This window comes from Dermacentor silvarum, chromosome 7 (genome assembly GCF_013339745.2).
Source record: "Dermacentor silvarum isolate Dsil-2018 chromosome 7, BIME_Dsil_1.4, whole genome shotgun sequence".
NCBI classification, from domain to species: domain Eukaryota; kingdom Metazoa; phylum Arthropoda; class Arachnida; order Ixodida; family Ixodidae; genus Dermacentor; species Dermacentor silvarum.
This window is the reverse complement of record NC_051160.1, coordinates 130,909,556-130,928,761: the sequence shown is the minus strand read 5'-3', so window position 1 is coordinate 130,928,761 and position 19,206 is coordinate 130,909,556. Positions and strand designations below refer to the sequence as shown.

At 47.6% G+C, this 19,206-nt stretch overlaps 1 protein-coding gene across 1 annotated transcript in view; it reads left to right on the top strand.

Annotated features, from left to right (window-relative positions):
- The window catches only part of LOC119458442 (uncharacterized), a 38,917-nt gene that overhangs the window by 7,431 nt on the left and 12,280 nt on the right, over positions 1-19,206 (top strand). The window contains exons 4-5 of the mRNA XM_049671214.1: positions 3,839-3,918; positions 17,715-17,801. Coding sequence (XP_049527171.1) covers positions 3,839-3,918; positions 17,715-17,801 — 167 coding nt within the window. The remainder of the gene's footprint in view (positions 1-3,838; positions 3,919-17,714; positions 17,802-19,206) is intronic.

The window sequence follows — 19,206 nt, the reverse complement described above, 5'->3', positions numbered from 1 at the left end:
GACAGCCAGCATAGAACATGGTGGTCAGTAATGATGGATAAGGGTCGGCCGTATAGGTAAGGGCGAAACTTGGCGATGGCCCAAACTAGAGCGAGACACACACACTCTCTCTCTCTCTCTGTGATCGAATAGTTTTGCTTAGCAGAGGAAAGAAGGCGACTGGCATAAGCAATAACGCAGTCCTGACCAAGCTGGCGTTTGGCTAGAACTGCGCCGTTTCCATGGCCACTGGCGTCGGTACGGATTTCTGTGGGCGCAGATTCGTCGAAGTGAGCCAACACTGTTGGTGAAGTCAGTATTCCAAACAGCTGTGAGAAGGCGGACCCTTGTGCAGGACCCCAAGAAAAAGTCGGGTCTTTCTTAAGAAGGCAGGTGAGGTGCCGTGCTAGTGCTGCAAAATCTTTCACAAACCACCGAAAATAAGAACACAGTCCAAAAAAGGAATCGACGTCCTGAGTAGAGAGAGATGTCGGAAAGTTGGCAACGGCGCTAACTTTGGCAGGGTCAGGCCGTATACCTGTAGCATCGACAAGATGGCCAAGTACAGTGATCGCACGGCGACCGAAGCGGCATTTTGCAGAGTTCAGTTGAAGACCTGCATTGCGAAGGATGCGAAGAATATCCGAAAGTCTACTTATATGACTGGAGAGCGTAGGCGAGAAAATGACGACGTCATCGAGATAGCACAGGCAAGTAGACCACTTGAAACCACGAAGAAGGTAGTCCATCACTCTTTCAGATGTTGCGGGGGCATTGCACAAGCCAAATGGCATAACTTTGAACTGGTAGAGCCCATCGGGTGGTACAAAGGCGGTCTTCTCCCTGTCTTTTTCGTCAACGGCGATTTGCCAATAGCCGGACCGAAGGTCTATAGAAGAAAAGTACTGTGTGCCATGCAAAGAGTCGAGGGCGTCGTCAATTCGCGGCAGAGGGTACACGTCCTTCCTAGTAATCTTGTCTAGATGGCGATAGGCGATGCAGAACCGCCAGGTGTTGTCGTTTTTTCTGACAAGAACCACAGGGAACGCCCAAGGACTCGTAGATGGTTCGATTATGTCCTTTGTAAGCATTTTCTTGACTTCCGTTTCAATTACGCGCCGTTAAGTCGCAGACACTCGGTAAGCACGCCTATGGATGGGACTTGGATTGCCGGTGTCAATGCGATGAGTCACAAATTTTGTCTGGCTGAGATGGGGTGAAGCAAAATCAAAAACGTCGCTGTAAGCGGCTGAGCAAGCGACGAAGGCCGTCAGGCTGAGCTGCCGAAAGGTCTGGGGCGATCATGGCCTCAAAATGTGCATCAAATGAAGTACTGCTGTGAAGGCTTCCAGAAAACGGGGGCGCATTGATAGTAAGAGCCAGAGGGTCGTGTGCGTCTAAAGGCGCTACGCTTCCCAGCGTGATACCTTCGGGAAGAAACTGTGGAGTGCGTCCAATGTTCATAATAGGGATACATGCCCGGTTCGCAGAAACAGTCACAACGGAGTGAGGAAAAGCTACATTCCTTGTTGAAAGAGCTTCTAGGGAAGCATAGATGACGTAGTCGCCGTCACAAATGGCGGAATCTGAGGTCAGTGTGACATACGTCGCGGCGGCTGGTCGAAGACGAACAAACTCGGCGACACATAAACGCGGCGGTGACTCGGTGGAGAGATCGGGTGCAGAAGGAAGTTCCAACTGGAGAAGGCCAGAAGAACAGTTGACGACGGCAGAATGGGTACTCAGGAAGTCGTGGCCGAGGATGACTTCATGTCGACACTGGTGCAGAACGGCGAAAAGAACTGAAGGTCTGGTGGCTGGCGAAGCTCACACGCGAAGTCCACATCGCAACGACGCAAGATGTACCGCCGTCGGCTACACGAACGAAAGGCGACGCCGCGAGCGTCAGAACCTTGCGGAGACGACGAGAAAGGCGAGAGCTCATAACCGATAATCTGCGCCCCGTGTCAATGAGCGCCGAAACAGGCACGCCTGTCCACTTCTATGTCCAAAAGTTTTTGTCGGGTGGTCAGGGTCAATAGAGGATTTCCGGGTCAGTTCGTCAATGCAGCATCACCTCCGGGAGCTGAATCGGTCAGTTTTCCGAAGAGGGACGGCGAGGATATGGCGACGGTGAGCGACGGGCAATCGGAGAACGAGAACGCCGGTTCTGTGGGGACGGCGAGCGGCGGTCGTAGCGTGGAGTCGGAGCAGCAACATCACAGTGCGGCGGGTCATTGCGGGCATGAAAAGGCGAGGACCGGCTGTCTTCTGGGCGGTAAGCGTACGCGGGACGAGGAGACGAAATCCGACGATAGCGACAATGGCGGGAAATATGACCTACACCATTGCAATTAAAGCATATTGGCTTGTCTTCATGTGTGGGCTTCTGGTTTGGGTCGCGGTATCCGAGGTAGGTCGATTGTGGGCGTGGAGGTCGAAAGAAATTGCCGACCGTAGGGCTACCTACAGAACAGATCGGACGGATGCCTTTGTTAGCCAGCTCCTCGCGTACGACAGCTTGAATCAGAGATACTGCCGGGCGGGACTCGTCGTAAGAACGTGCCGGGGGAACCGACGGAGACGCAGCCTCAATCTCGCGCCGGACAAGACGCAGAAAGTTTTCGGCACTAGGCGGCTCGGCGTCTTCACACGATGAGCTAGCGATGGTATAGGGAGCCGAACGAATTGTTGAGAGACACGACGGCTCTTTGCGTCTTCAAAGCATCGGCACTCTCTTATAATGTCGTCGACCGTCGAGCAGTCCTTGTATACGACTAAATTAAAGGCGTCGTCTGCGATGCCTCTAAGAATGTGGCTGACTTTGTCAGCTTCGAGCATCTTGTCATCGACCCGCCGACAGAGTGCTAATACATCTTGAATGTCCAGAACGTACGATTCAGTAGATGTTTGGGCCCGGCACGAAAGTTCCTTCTTGGCGGCTCGCTGGCGGCCAACTGGCTTCCCAAAGAGTTCCTGTAGTTTTTGCTTGCAAGTCTCCCAACTGGTCAATTCCTCTTCGTGTGTTCGGAACCAAATACGGACCGTTCTCTTGAGGTAATAAATGATGTTAGCCAGCACTATAGTGGGGTCCCACTGGTTGGTCTTGCTGGCGCGTTCGTATTCGATTAGCCAGCCTTCGACGTCCACGTTGTCAGTGCCCGAGAAGGTGCCGGGTCCCGGAGTAGGGTCACGACAATCGGTGCTGTGGTAGCTGAAGCTGAAGCAGTGGGCCTCTCAGTCGACATGGTCGAAGGGCCCACGTGATTTCCGCTGAGAAGTTTCGTGATGTGCTCGTGATGTACCCCGCACCTCCACCAAGATGTTACGGGGAGATTTACAAAAAAGGGGGTTTATTTACACTATGTACAAGGAGACTAAATGTTGGACAGCAACAACAAAGATGACAAACCACAGTTTCAGTTCTTCCTCGTCTCGTCGGCTCTATGCTTCAGCATCTTCTTTGTCCGTCGGACAACTGGCTCATAACAATATGAACAAAAGCCTGACAATAAATTGAAAGTTTCGGTGCTTCCACTTCGGTAATGTAGCATTACACATTGTGTAGATTTGTGGCTGATTACTTTCAATCTGACCACTGAATCATAACATGAGCAAATGATGCATGAAAGGTATCACAACGAGTGCCCTTGCAACTTTTGTTTAGTGGCCAAGAGCGCGTTATATCAAAACAATTTTGCGTCAGCCACCGCCCCCAAGGTTCTTCTCTCAAGAAAAATCTACTGTGAACAAAAAAACAAACCTTATGTTCTGAGGGGAGAGAATGGCTGCGATTTTTAAGCAATAATGACAAAGGTAATTTTTTACAAAGTTTCTTTTTTATTCTATTTTCTTTCAGGATGTCCATTAACCAGGGTTTAGTAGCATTTAGTAATGAGGAAGGGATACACAACTTCATGAAAACTACTGAAGACTCAGGTGAGCAAAAATATAAATAACCTCTCACGTTACCGTAGCCAATGCAGATTCTCATTAATACACCATTATCATTCAACCGACAACTTTTTCTGAACAGGCTGTCCTTCTTAGATACATATCGTATAACGTTACTTTTTCAAATTATTTGTAAACTATTAAGGTAATAGCGAATATTGTGTTATGAAAGGTTCTTGGTCATGGAGACTGCCTCGTTCGGTATCGCATTCATAGATGAGTCACGGCAAACACTTGTTGGCAAAGCACTATTCTGGGCTGTTACTACCACAAGGGCTGCTACATGAGAACTGTGTTTCTTTAGATTAGTTTATTTACCGGCGGTTGCAGCTGAGGAGCATTTGGGAGGATTCGCCTTTCCGGCTGTTATTTTTTTTTGGTGCGCTAACAATGGATGTATTATTAACCACTATCTTATTAGCTGACTGCAGGATTGCTCAACTACGCAATGGTGCTCAACATCCTAAACTGCGGCTATCGAAGTTGCCACTGTGGGTAGCCATAAAATAATTATGATCACATAGAGTTCTTTGGATCACGCGTATATGCAAGTCAAACAAAGTTGGCGATTACGGCCTGCATGAAAATGCGGTTGCCTCGATTAGGTTGTGTAATAACTGCACACCAATTGGAAGTTTGGTGCTGATGGCCACGATCGCGACCTTTTTGCTAAGCAAAATAGTACCTAAATAAGGAAATTAACTAAATTACTGATTGCTCCGCACGTGAATTCCCTTCTTGCGACACGAGTCGGTGCACAAAGCGGACGTCACCATGTTGTCAAAGGGAAGTTCTTTGTGATGCCCAGAACGTCACTGAACGTCACTGACGTCACAGAACGTCATTCGTCCAATAAGTTACTGCATGGTGTGGTATCTTAAATGCTCACACGCCACCTCTCTCGGCGCTACATCTTGTCTTTTCGTGCCAACGCGCGGTATAAGAAGTAGACTTAAGGGGTGCCTTTGATCGTATGCGACGACCGAATTCTCTACTTCACGATTAGTGTCAACTTTCACGAACGTTGAAGGACAGAATATACTTAAACAATATCTTTACATTTTCGCATGTACGTTACTTTATGTCCATGATTATTACCTCAACTATCTGCCTACATTATTTCTTAATTTTTTATCTTGGCGTGAATGCAACACAAAGCGGCGCTGAATGAAAGGGTGAAGAAACGGCTACCAGTATGCGGTCAACGGTCCTCGCTTAACGAGCGAAGTACAATGGGACGAGTGATTGCCAGCGGCGGGCGCCCATCGCAGTGACGGCAGGGAGATGAGACAGGTGTGCGGCTGAGGACCCTGGCCGATATCTCCGGCACGTGGAGGGGCGATTAGAGGCAGCAATTCGTGACGCGTCAATGACCCATCAACCGTGACGTTACGGGCAAACCATCTAGAAGTAAAAGCACCGGAACCCAACTTTGGCTCGGGGTCTTGCTCCCATTATTTTTTATACGTTCTCGCATACTTGGCCCACTTCCCTATGTTTGCATTCTTCTCTTTGAGGAGGATCCAATCTTACGGCCAATATATCGAAATGAATCTCGCATGTAAGCACGAACAAAAAATGTCGCAGTTTTACCCGAAAGGCGAAGCATCAATTGCGATATCAACCTAGTAGAGAGCTATACGGAGTAAGGATAGTAGTTTTATCAGCTGTATAAACTTCGACATGCAGCAGCTACCAACAACGCGCAGAACTGTCGTCGATGCCGTCGCCGTTTTGCCCGCGTTCGCACCGAAGGCGCGCGGCGTTGGTGACTGTTGCCAGGGTCTCTGGGGGCGGCTCGGAGGTTTTGGACGAGATCAGAACGGGAAACTCGTCGAGCAGCGTCGGAAGTCTTTACCACCTTCTCGCCTCGCAACATTTTTATATAAATACGCATTTGGTGCCGCAGCTATAAACGGCGCCTCCCCTCCCTCCCGTCCCCCCCACGGCCTTTCGCGCGGCGGAAGAAGTCGCGTTCGCTCTCTCTCTCTCTTATATATATATATATATATATATATATATATATATATATATATGGTGATTGCAAAGGAAGCAAGACACGCTTAATTCTGCAGCCCTTCAGGGAGCACGGCGCAGAACGCGCTTTTGTTCTCCGCCGTGCGTTCGCTCCCCGTGAAAGCGCGTGTCCCTCGGGCCCTTTCACTCGCACATACAGCGTCCGGCACGCGGCGACGATTTCATCGCCGCTGACGTCATACGGAACCTCGCGGCGACGGCGACGCCGACGGCAGAAATTCTATTTGAGTGTCCATATAATTGCTATCGCAATAAAATTCATCTAGCAGGAGAAGTAAAATGGAAGTAAAACTTCGCGCGAGATACGTGGAGTAGGTTGAAAGTGGTGCCCAGCGCGATACTTCATCCAGAATTAAGACAGGGCCATGAACACACTGGGGCGTGTCATCCACCCATGCTTCCCTTGTTTCAAGTCGGCGCCGCGATCGCCCGACGGCCCCGACCCTATGTTATTGCTCTCCCTTCCTGAGCATACCCTTGTTCGTACAGTGTATACCCTGTGAAAAACCCACTACTCCCAGGTTCATACCCATGCCCGGGGATCGGGTGCATAACGGTCAAGCGGGGTGTAAGTGTAAGTACATCAAATATCAAAGCCAGTGGCTCAGACAACCGTGCAGATAGGGAAAGGAAGGGCCGTAATTTCGCGCACGCACACACGCACATCCACGCGGCCGGCTTAGCCAGCTAAAACATAGCCTTCGAGATTTGCGTCTACCCAATCAGAGCCACCACTGGAGCGTGGATTAGGGCGCCACTTATAGCCCCAACAAAGCTAAGTCGCAGATTTTCAGTAGCCCAAATATAGCCACATAGCCAACTCGTCCAAGTCGACGCCAAAATTTTTTCCTGTAGCCCAATTTGGCTATATATAGCCAAACCTGGCAACACTGCACCCATGTCGGTTGCGGCGCATGGTCCTGAAATTCTTTCGGAGACGCGCTTTCAGGCGGGGTCCCACGGGACGAACGCGATAACTATTACCAGTTGTACCGCGAGCCAGCTGGCCCTGAACAGGCGAGGGGGGCGCATGACGACGCAATTAACGCCCATTAGGGCTCAAAGCTAACCTCAAGAATAGTAAAATTGGTGCTCCGGCACGCCCCTCTCATGCGGTTGTTCTGACAGCGAAAGCTAAGAGGTGTGTGACCACCGCTTGTTCCTGATGTGCGTGGACGAGGTGCCTCTTCGGCTGAGAACGAGTGAATTCCGTACCTATTATTCACTGTGCGCACGGTTCCCATTGTAACCGCTGTGGAAACCCGTTTCTGAGACCGTGGCCAGTTGACCCTTGGGGGAACCTCTTTCTGAGGAACTGTTTACTCGACAAGTGTACGCGAGCCTAAAGTACTGCGTTGACAACATTCGTTCACGTATGGTACGCAATTATCAAGCTACTACGCTATCGGTTTTACAAAGGGTGCACACAGGTAATAGGGCGGGGTACGGGGTGAAAGCATGAGCCAATTGCCTTAAGTTGCAGGTGCCTCCTGTTTATCAGCATTTTATTGGGTCTATTGTGTTCAGCTCTTTGGCTTTGCGCGGAAGTACGATTGCTATGCATATATCACCCTCTCTCAAGTGTTTTTCTTTAATATGTTGTTTTTAGGGAGGGGAGAAAACACCTTAAAATCTGGTAAAGGAAAGCGCGCGTGGTCGACGCGCAATGCTGGATAGCTGGTTTACCATTCAAACGACGATACTCGTACAGGATTGGTGATTGGCGTGCCGGCGGAGCACCATCACAACCACTCTGTGGTGATTGGGCTTTAAATGCTTGGGGCGGGAGTGGTAGAAAATGCTGCCCCGTTGTCCAAGGGTGCTATGCAGGATGCGCTGAGTTTGGCAAAACTCAGGATCTTCACGAGCTCTGGCGACGCCTCAAGATGAAAGAACTAATGGTAACAAGACAAAGTTTGTCCATCGGCACGCCTCCAGTTTCATTGGTTTATCTAGATTCACTCTGGGTGGCTATCAAGCCTTGGGCGTTGCCATATGGGCGGTCGACTAACTGGGGCTCACGTGATCACACGGTCGGTGCGTGGTCGTGCCTTCTTTCACTTGGTTGTCGTTCCAACGAGTGTATTACAGGCACAAACAAGTTATAAAATAAATGCATTTAGTACAATAATATTAGAATAATATTAGAATAATACAATATTAACGTGGGTTATAAGCATTTTAATGTATACATGATGTACCAAGGTCGATTCACATAGGTCGTGAAGCTTCGGGCAAAAAGCGGTTCAGAACGAATTGCCACCGACATCAGCAAGGGTGGTTATGGGAGCAGCGATTGAAGCGTGACCATGTTTGGAGGGAACGAACATTGGGAAAGAAAAAAGCGTTTTATAATTAAAGAGATACACAGAGATTCATTCAACGAAAATAATGTTCCTAATCAATTTTATATACGCATGACGAGAAAAGAAGTGACAATTCTGTTTTACTTGATCATTATCAATAAATACCTTCTTTCAGCGCCCACCGTAAGAGCACCCATCGACAGCGGCGGACGTTCACGCCGCTATCACTTGCAATGCAATGCAGCTCTTAAAGCGTGCAGAAAGGCGCGATCGTAAAGCTCAGCTGTTACAATACGCCTCCCTCAGATGTGTTGTTTTATTGCGATAGCAATTATATGGACACTCAAAAGCAGATTTCTGCCGTCGGCGTCGCCGTCGCCGTCGCCGTAGCCGTCGCCGTCGCCGTCGCCGTGAGGTTCCGTATGACGTCAATGGAGATGAAATCGTCGCCGATGATAAGTGGTTCTTGAGGGAAAGGGAAAGGTTGGCGCTATCTTCTGCGCCGCGCGCCGAACGCTGTATGTGCGAGTGAAAGGGCGCGAGGGACGCGCGCTTTCACGGGGAGTGAACGCACGGCGGAGAACAAACGCGCGTTCTGCTATGTGCTCCCTTAAGGGCTGCAGAAGTAGGCGTCTCTCAAACGTGCCTTCTTCCGACGCACGAAACGCCGTGCGGGGGAGGGGGAGGGAAGGGAGGCGACGTTTAGCTGCGGCACCAAGTGCCTATTTATATCAGAGGCTCCGGCAACAGTCACCAACGCCGCAAGCATTTTGAGCGAACGCGGGCAAAACGCCGACGGCGTCGACAACAGTTCTGTGTGTTGCCGGTGCTGCTGCATGTCCAAGTTTATACAGCTGATAAAGCTGCTATCATTACTCCGTATAGCTGTCTTCAAATTTGCTATCGCAATTGATGCTTCACCTTTCAGGTGAAACTGCGACAACTTTTTGCTTACCAACGTTTGTCTAAATTTTGTGACGCGGATAGTTGCATTGTTTCTTAACCTGCTCAGTCAAAAGCAGTAAGTTGCGACCGCCAGATAATTGTTTAATTTAGTTGTTTTCGTGCGACAGCACTGGCCGACGGGCTTGGCGTCCGATGAAAGGACGAGCACTCTACGCCCAAAGCGTTCGTCGCCCTCCAAAGAAAGTATGTTTAGTGCAGGGATGCGATTTTGACACCCGTACGGCAGACCTTTTCCTGCCTGGCTTTCCATGCTGAAATCTCGGAACACCCACCAAGTCGTATGTCAGGGCATTTGAATATGCAGCTGCAGTGGCAGGCCTCCGAAAACAAATTTCGCGCCTTTGAGAACAAAATGACGTCATTTCTGTTTTTAATGGATATGACGTCACATTAATTTTTTACCGCCGGAAGTGTTTCCTCCTCACACAGATGGCGCTAAGCCCATAGAGTTTCTAAATAAAAAACCTAGAGGGAAAAGTGGCGCTAGTGTCTACGGGGGTTCTCCTGAACGTCGCCTCAACCTACATGGGAATGATGGGAAGTACAGGCTTCGGATTGACTTCTGTCTTGAAACTGGTGGCGTTTGCATGCGGCGCAGTAAACGAAGCTGTATTAAAACATTTTTTGTGCAAAAATTAATTTTATTTATGTTGTGTTTTATATAATGCATAATACATTGAATAAAGTTTGTATGACTTTGAGATTGAAGCATGGTTTACCACCAGGGTATGCATCATTGTGCCTGATTTAGCGCCATTGAATAATTATTTATTTACTTTCACAACAGCAATAACAACCGTGCATGTGCTTATATAAAAAATACTCATCAAATATTTGTGAGAATAAAAATTTTGTATTATGAGAGAAGTGTTGCGCCTTTGAGAGAAATGTTACAAGTGTCGTCTGCTACGACGCCTGCTCGCTGCGAACGCGGGGAAAGTGAACTTTTCTCGCAGACGCACTTGCGTCTGCGCAGACGCACTTGCGAACTCTCTCGCTCTTTCGAAAGGCTACATCGGCTGTCACGATTGATGAACGTCTTCGAGTACTTTTAAACACATCTGCTGCAGTGCTATCTTGGACGCTTGTGGCCTCTTACGAGCATGCTTCACTATATTTTATGTTGACGTACCGCTTCTTCTGAAGTGCGCGCCAGCAACTGTTATGTCGTGGCTTTGCGCTTACCCGTTTTGCGACAGCAGACTACAGCCAGGAAGCAGTAACCTTTCCTACCACAAGTAAGTTTGTGTTCTGAAATGTCCTGAAACAACCATTTCAATGAACACATAAACGAGTAATGTGCAATGAAGCCCTCAATCAAATTTGATTGTCAAGCCCGTAGAAGAGCAACCATGTAGCAAACAAAATGCTTTATGCAAGCAGTCAGCAGTCGCTTTCTCGTAAGGGCTTCGTCAACACGCCGCGACACAAGCATCGTTCCAGCCGCTAGCTCAGCACGCTATCGCCATAGAATAAAAAACCCTATCGCTACTTCGAGCGACCAAACAAATACAGAGAGCTCGAGAGTTTTGCGCCGCACTGCCCCACTGCGAATTGTAGCAACTGCGCTTGGAGCAAAACTAGCGAAACCAAAACTGACAAAAAATACATGTAGACTAGTTCGCCAGTCAACAGAATACCAATCCATAGCCTGTACTTCCCATCATTCCCATGATAGTTGAACGATCGCAGCGCCACATTGCCCTCTAGTTATAGTAATATGAAACTCTATGGCTAAGCCCCATGAATTGCCGATGAACCGCCATGTTTTGAACGTATGGGCTTCTATGGAAATCTACCTTGGATGTACCATGAATGTGTATTAAACTAATTCGTAGATTAATACGTTTCGAGTTATGCCACGAGGAGACGCTCGCCCTCTTTTTTTTACTCTGGATCGGATTGGTATGGCTCGCTACGTCCTTGCGCATTTCCGAGCACAGATTGGTGTGCGCTTGGTTTTCGCACTGGGCTTTCAACAGATCACTCGTTGCTCCTTCTCTTTCCTCTGGATTGTATTGGTGCGGATCGCTACGTGCTTGCGCTCCCATTTCCGAGCACCGATTGGTGTGCGCCTGGTTTTAACCCTGGGCTTTCAACAGATCGCTCGTTGTTTGCACTAAAGAAGGGCTGCGAGACGAAGTGAGCGTCGGCTAGCGCAGAAGTGGTTTGCCGCGCGCTTACCGTGTAAGCACTCAGGAATGCCGGAAAGCACTCATACAAGAGTCTGAAAACTTCGCTTTGTTTTCTTTTACATTGTGATGCACCTTCATACAAGATAGCGCCGAGCGATGGCTTCTAACAACCGCAGGAGTCTTTATACTGGGCAGCCCGAGTGATCCGTGGCTTCTAACAAACGCAAGAAAGGGTTTTTGCAGCGCTGTTGACTGCCACCACATCCATCCCAAGTGGGACTCCAGCATCGGTGCAATTACCCTGAACCGCTGATGAGGTGGCGCTTCACTTTTGTTTTTGACAATAACTTTCCATATTTGCGTGTGAACGCCCGTGATGGGGTCCATAAAGTTCACTTTGTGGTTGGCTACCTCTTAGTGCAAACTGATTCATAGCCCCATTAGCATCCACTACATTTGGGATACAGCTGTATGCGGCCAATTCATCGAGATGAATAATGGTCCCCGGTTGAACATTTGTGGCAATAATGGCGCCTAGCGTCCCAGCCTCTCGTCGGTCGACCTTGAAAAGTCGCAACAACCCTTTGGTCGCGCAGACCGTGCCAAAGAACCATGGGCCACCATTTTTAACACCGCCGTAGTTTTGGCGGCTCGGCGGAACGTTGTCGCCCGTCATTAGGCGGCCTCGATTGTACATTTGCTCGCCCACCGCTAAGAATGCACTCGTCAATTTGCACTATCTTCCCGGGGCCACCGAGTGGAGGTCGCGCCAGCAACTCGTCTATCGTGACCTCACGGGGGTAGTTCCTCATGTCGGCGGCAGCGTGCTCCGATAGAGGAAGCAACTCGCCGGTCATCTCCTTCAACAGCCATATGTTTGCTCATGCAGTACGTGAGCCAAATCATTTACCGCCTGCAGAGGTGGTCTTTCGGAGGGCCGAGGCGGTTCGTGTTGGCGAAATAACTTCCTCCGGCTCTCTGCCCGTGCAGTGCAGCGGTACCGTGTAAGTGCGAAAGCTGCTTCCGGCACCTGTTGCACCGAAAGGCAGCTCGGCGTCCATCCTGAGTCTTCCTTGATTGGTCCCGGTTGAACCCCAGTTGCTCGCAGGTGCTCCAGTACTCCGATGACGACGCCGGACCTGGCCTGGCGCTGGGGCGCGGTGGACGAACAGCGCTTGAAACAGGAGATAGCCGAAGCGATCGTACGAGCTTTGCCTCCGCAGCCTAGTCACACCACTCTGTGCTGGAAAAGCATAATATGCCCACCGCGCAGTCTCCGCAGACGAGGGCCTTCGCCTAACTCGTCACAGAGCCGGCGCACTGACGTTTTGGAAAAAGAAAAACGACGCTGAAACTCTACGTCGGTCATGTAGGTGAACGGGTCCAGACGGTCATATTGACACTTGCTGCCGCTGGATGCTATGACACAGGGTGCTGCTGCCGCTGCCATGTTCGCGAGTTCAACTCGAGGGGGGTTTTGCGATGTACGAGTTTGGCACGAGTTCGCCTGTCAATAAAAACCATAGGTCACGCCCCGCGCGAGGCACGTAACTCCTGTGCGCGCGCCCACTACAGTTGGGCCACGCCCGACTTATTTTTCGCCAACAGCGACGTGGTGCGGCACTGAGAGGCATCAACAATCTTGACCGCCGAAATAAAACACGCACAACGCACTGTCATCGGTGATGTACTGATCACCTCTATCAAAAACAAAGCGTCTACTTTCGCTGGCTTATGCATATATCTTCTTGTGCTGTCATGGCCCCACAACACGGGTTCATTGCTTGCATTGTGGCGACGCAGTGCACAGCAAATAATTACCGGCACGTCATTGTAGCTGCTTCCAAGGCGTCGATGCGCTGTAGTGGACGACGATGCTGAGCAGCGCGTAGTGTTTTCCAACGACAACGTATCGCAGCTGTCGTTTGAGATGGCTGCTCTGTAATCGGTGGTGTATCGGTGCCGCCGTGTCGCAAGCACGGTCACCGTCGAGAAACGCTCGCTTTTCTAGACCCAGTGCTATGGCATTTATTCATCACAAGCACGGCACACTAAACAGTTGCAACACCGTCCTGCGTTCGAAGTCTAATTTCCTAACCTTGTTTAAATTGGCACATGACAATTAATTACAAAAAAAAAAACTGTCGCAAAGAGAGTGACGCGAAAAAAACAACCGTTTTTGTTTACTTACCACATTGATGGTCATTCTCTATTGGAGGTCTCTACACATGAATACTTGGGAATAATACTCACATCTTACATAAAATGGAATGACCATGTCGAGTACATTGAAAAAAGGGCCATGAAAAAGCTCGGTTATCTAAGAAGGAGGCTTGGAAATGCCACGCCGGACATAAAACTTCTAGCAAAGAAGACATTTATTAGACCATCGTTAGAATACGCAGCTGTAGTATGGGATCCCTTTACTGCGTTCAACATAAAAAAACTAGAAAAGGTGCAAAGAAAATCTATCCGATTTGTCTTTAATAGTTATAGCTGGCAGACGTCAACCTCAGTCCTCTTACAAAGGGCGGGACTTGAACAACAACAAAGAAGAAATACGAAAAGGTTGAAATTTTTTTATTTGGTTTTTCATGGAAGGATTGGACTTGACAAGACATTATATATAAAACCAGCGTATGAAAGTGCAGTGCGCTTTTGTCATTATAAGAAAGTCATATATTTGATAAATCGCACTGATACGTTCCAAAATTTTTTTTTCAAGAACAACCCGTGAATGGAATTGTTTACCAGATGATGTTGTAGGATGTGAAACAGTTGATTTATTTATAAATGCACTAAGGGACCGATCCTGATTTTTGTTCCTGTTGTAAAATTATATAATGATGCATTTCGTTGTAGAAAATGCAATGTTTTGCTCTGTGTGCAGTTACATTTTAATTTTGTTCGCTATGTCTTTGTGATCTTATATGTTGTAACTTTTTGTCATCGAAAATTATGTATGCCCACTCCTGCTTAAGGCCTGGTACCCAGGCTAGCAGTATGGAATAAATAAATAAATAAATAAATAAATAAATAAATAAATAAATAAATAAATAAATAAATAAATAACTGCACACAACAGCCCTCACCCGCCAAAATTCGACTACTGCGCTGTCGTTATAGTATATTCATCTGCGATTGCTCTTAGCTCAGCAGCAGAGGAAATCAGCAAGCACGTTGGAGTGAACAACGCACTAAAATTCTGTGTACTTGCGCATGGAGGCACCTGCACTGGGCAAGCGATGACAAGCGATGAATTGTGTCGCTGGGCAGCAGGCCGTTCATCGTAATTCATCGATGAACGTTCATCGTAATGCATAAACTGGCATATTTTCACTGTGCTGAGTCACTACGGACCATGGAATACTGCACAGCCATTTTGGAGCGACAGCCGCTGCTCCCGTCTCTATGGCTAGAATGTCGTTTCAGTTGGTAAAGCGGCGGCCTTAATAGCCGCCTCAGTGAAGCACTTGCGGTGAACAACCATGCCGCAGCGCTGCGTTGCCATTCCCCTAATAGATAGGGAATGGACAGATCATTGGCATGACTGACTTTATTGAACTTAGCACTGCAGCGCCCCTGGCGACTGCTCACCGTACGAACTCCCTCGTGCGTGCGACCCTCTAGAATGTATCCGCTTGTAAGCTTTCGCCTCACTGTCGCCACTTGCGGCAAAAAGTGGAAAATTTAAGAATTCGCTCAATCCCCGTTTGTCATCACAAATTTATAGCATTCAAAACGAAAAACCGATACATTAAGAAATGAAATGTTCGCTATTTTAGTTGTATTTACAGTATTCGATTGAGGGAAAGTGCAGGTGCAAGAATGCACCGCATGTGCCCTGTTTGCATTCGACGGAGGATAGAAAGATAATGCCCGAAACAGGAGGCACGCCCTTGATGCGCCCGAGAAATGTTTAGCAAGTGGCTCCCGACAAGTGTGTATATAGGCATCGGGACAGTGACGGTATTGCTAAATTGCGATAATACGTTGATAAAAATACGTGGTGCTGGCGCGCTTTGTTGCGCAGTCTTCTGTGCTTGAATGCGGAAGCACTGTGCCGCGCAGAGTGTGCTCATGTTGTCATACGCGGCTTTATCTCGACATTTCTTTTTGCCTGCTGTTATTGCACGTTGCTTGCTATCTCCGTTCACTGACTGCCATCGAGCAAACTCGGGTAAAACTCGTGCGAACGAGAAACTCGGCACATCCTGCATAGCACCCCAGATCAAGCGTTCTGGACTCAACTTCAACTTCAGGTTCTAGTGGTATGCACCTTCGGCTCCGCCAATAAAGGGTCGCCCAATGTGTTCCAGTTCCACCTTGAGTTTCAATGTGTAATTCCTCGGTATTTTTTTCCAAACATGTGTTTTCAAAATGTTGCTGGTGGTTAAATGGACCTGCCAATATTGCCAGGGTTCTTTGATCCGGTGTTCGATCACCCTCTCCCCTCTATGTTCCTGTATATATGCTCTTTGAGCGATAATATTCCCTTGGTACTTGCATTCGCTCCTCTTCCGCTAACGACACACCTATTTTTCAGCACGTCGGTACCTTGCGCTGCATTCACGTCATGACAATCACTGCGTTAAGAACAGTTGGTTATCTACAAAAAAGGGGTGCTTGAGCCCAGCCAAACAAATATACATTTTTATGAAACTTGATAGTAACTCTGCCATTGGCATCATTCGTTTTGTCAAGCTCACGCATTTTACAATGGAACATTTCATACAGACATTACAGCTGGGTAGTATTAGCCGAATTGCCCTACGTAGTGACCATAGGATGTTGCCAGTTGTCTCTGTTATTAAATGACGTGATGTAGTCATGTTATAGAAAAAAGGGAAAACAGAAAGAAGGTCGATGAAAACATCTCGGGATCGTGTCGGACTTTGACTGCATTCACATACGGTTATCCGCGGCCCTTTGACACAATCCGGACAATACAATCGGCACACTTATTTGCTTCAGTGGTACACTGTATATGGCGATAAGAAGGAGATAAGTGTACCAGATCTATATACAAAGTGGCTAAAGCACATGTGCTATCGAACATGCAATCTGTTCGGTGTTCCAGTCTCATACACAAACTGTCATGTAGACAATCATATAGAACGGACACTGGAACTCTATGAGAAGCAGTAGGGTAACGACAAAAATTCGCTACCAGTTGGCTTGCTATACAGTTTGCTGCCGTTGCAGATGGTACTTTTGAATGTTCGACAAACATCCCTTTTTATTTCCCCAAACACTATTCAATAGTGTTTCATTCGTTAGAAGGACGGCAATTTACATTCTGATATCCACCAGAAATAAAGACCTTGTTTTCAACCCTCGTGCGAAGAGAATAACACAAGGACAGCGCCAAGTACAAACTCTTGAGGCAAACTTTGTGGTGCACCTATAAGATGCACGAGAATATATAACAATAAACAACCAACAAATTGAAAGAGCTTTGTCAAAACTAGCAAAAACAAGAACAAGTCAAGTAAATAGTAGAGGGAGCTAATTTCTGGGGAATTGGGGAGGTTTTCCTAAATGGAATCACTCGAAATTGTGCTAAAGCTACAGTACACAATGAGACGCGGAATTTGGCTTTTACAGCGTCCAAGTTGCGCTAAAGGGCAAGTTTTCGTGTGCTTCGCGGAGCTTAGATTCTGGATTCCGCGCTTAGTTGCACTAACAAGGACGGCGTTCTTGTGGATCGGGGGGTAGCTTCTCTGCTTGATTCATATATTCATTAGTGGATGGCGAATGCAAGTGACGTTAGGGTCAGCGTCTTGTAACTGGAATGAACCGTGAAAGATGAGCAGCTCCTTAGTTTCCTGTCGCTAATGTTATTCAACAGGGCTGCAGCTTGTTAATCCGATGCCAGCAGGATAGTGTGCAAGGCAGTCCCAGTATTACTATACGCCGACATCTGCATTTGACTTTCGGTTAATAGCACAAAGGCCAACTCTCTCTGCGCCGGAAATTTTAGTGCGCTTCGAATGTTGTAGCCACATCCTGAAAGGTGTGCTAGTTTTTTGAAGATAGTCCCGAATGCGAGAGGACGGCCCTCTAAATAGGGCACAATATGATGGCTTCATCATTCAATTCGATGACATCCAACAAACATTGTTCTTATCGCCGCCTACAAGTTGTACAGTGGTTTAGAGGGCACTGATCTGTCTAATGGAGAGTTTTCTCCCAAGTTCGCCTTATACCGGTTTGACTGTCGCCAGCACTCGTGACACTCCATGGCGATAGTAACGTTTTTTTCGTGCCTGTAAGATCTATTTCTCAGAAGGAGACATGTTGTGATGTAAGACGTTTGTGTATTCTTGCTTTTTAGCTGGACCTAAAATGTCCTACACATTTTTACACGCGACGAAAAAGTGCTGCGTCATGGAGGTCAGCTACTCGGGAAGCAAGCGGACAGGTGAGTTTAAAAAATGCAGTGCCTTTCCAGTACTATACGGCGGGTTTGCTGCAGTCATTATTGCAATAGTGAATTTATATTACCAATAGTGGCTATATTGAGCGTCTTCAGCATGTTCGTCAAAGAACAAGGACACCGGCGTCTTGTTTTCGCACGGCGCGATGCCCAAGTCGTGCGTTTGCTGCGCAAAGTCCCCATCTTCTGCCGAAGCGTCGCCGCGACGCCGACGAGATCTCCCCCGCTCCTGTTCTCAGTGGCTCATACACACATATCCAACGCGGGTATGAGCCACTCGGGATTTCTTTCTTACCTTCTTTCTTTCTCTCTTTCTTCATTTCTTTCCTTTCTTACTTTCTTTCTTTCTTGTCCCTGGCTCATACCCGTATATCCTTGGCTTATACCCGCATATCCAATGCAGGTGTGTGCCACGCGTAATATTATTACCGTTAATCGTGACGTAACTTACGAGCATGTGATGTTACTAATGTGACCAGTCGGTCATGTTAGTCATAAATTCGTACTCTTCGATGCCAATTTTCGTATGTACCAAGTGAACGATACGCCACAAAATTGTTGCCTACTTCCGGTGTACACGGACGCGATCTCCTGGAACCTAGCCTATAACAGCTTCGCTGCAAAAAGCATTCTGCTTTTTTCTTCACTAGGCGATTGAATGACTCCTCCAGCCTGAATTTACGTAACCTTCAACGGCTTATGTTTATACCTCTAGAAACTACATCTGGACACACTAAAACATAATATATACGTGTCGTTCAACAATAAATACGTGGGCACATGTACATCGCAATTTATGCAACATTGGGCCTCTAATCAAAAGGATTTGGAAATATCCCTTTAATTTGCTATTTGAAACTTGAAACCCACTAGACGAATACTTTGGGCCCCCTCTCCCCCTCCCGTCACCCGCCTTCCCCCCCCCCCCTCCCAAATTGCCCCGCAACCTGTGTGACGTATACATAAACATGTCTAGAATTATTCTCGTAGTCAACGATTAAATGCTCTTTTTTAGCTTAACTAACTGTACATTATTTGCAAGTACAAGCAGTGAAAAATTCTAAGTATCAACACCAGGCTGAGTACTGGGTCTTCTGCTTTGTATTTCACACATCATAATTTTGATAATTTTATCGAAGATAAAGCAGAGATCAGATTATTTGCTGATAACTGCGAATTTTCTAGACAGTATTTCGGTGTATTATATCAATGGCTTCGGCGAATTAACTTTATTCTTGAATAACGATGCTCTCGTAAACAAATCATTTCGTGCCTCAAATCTCAAGATGGCAATATCAAATTCTGTATTCTAAAGCGTTGTCCTCAAACATTTAATGCCTTAAAGTTTTAACTTATACACGCATGTTAAGCTCACCACATCCTTGAGAAA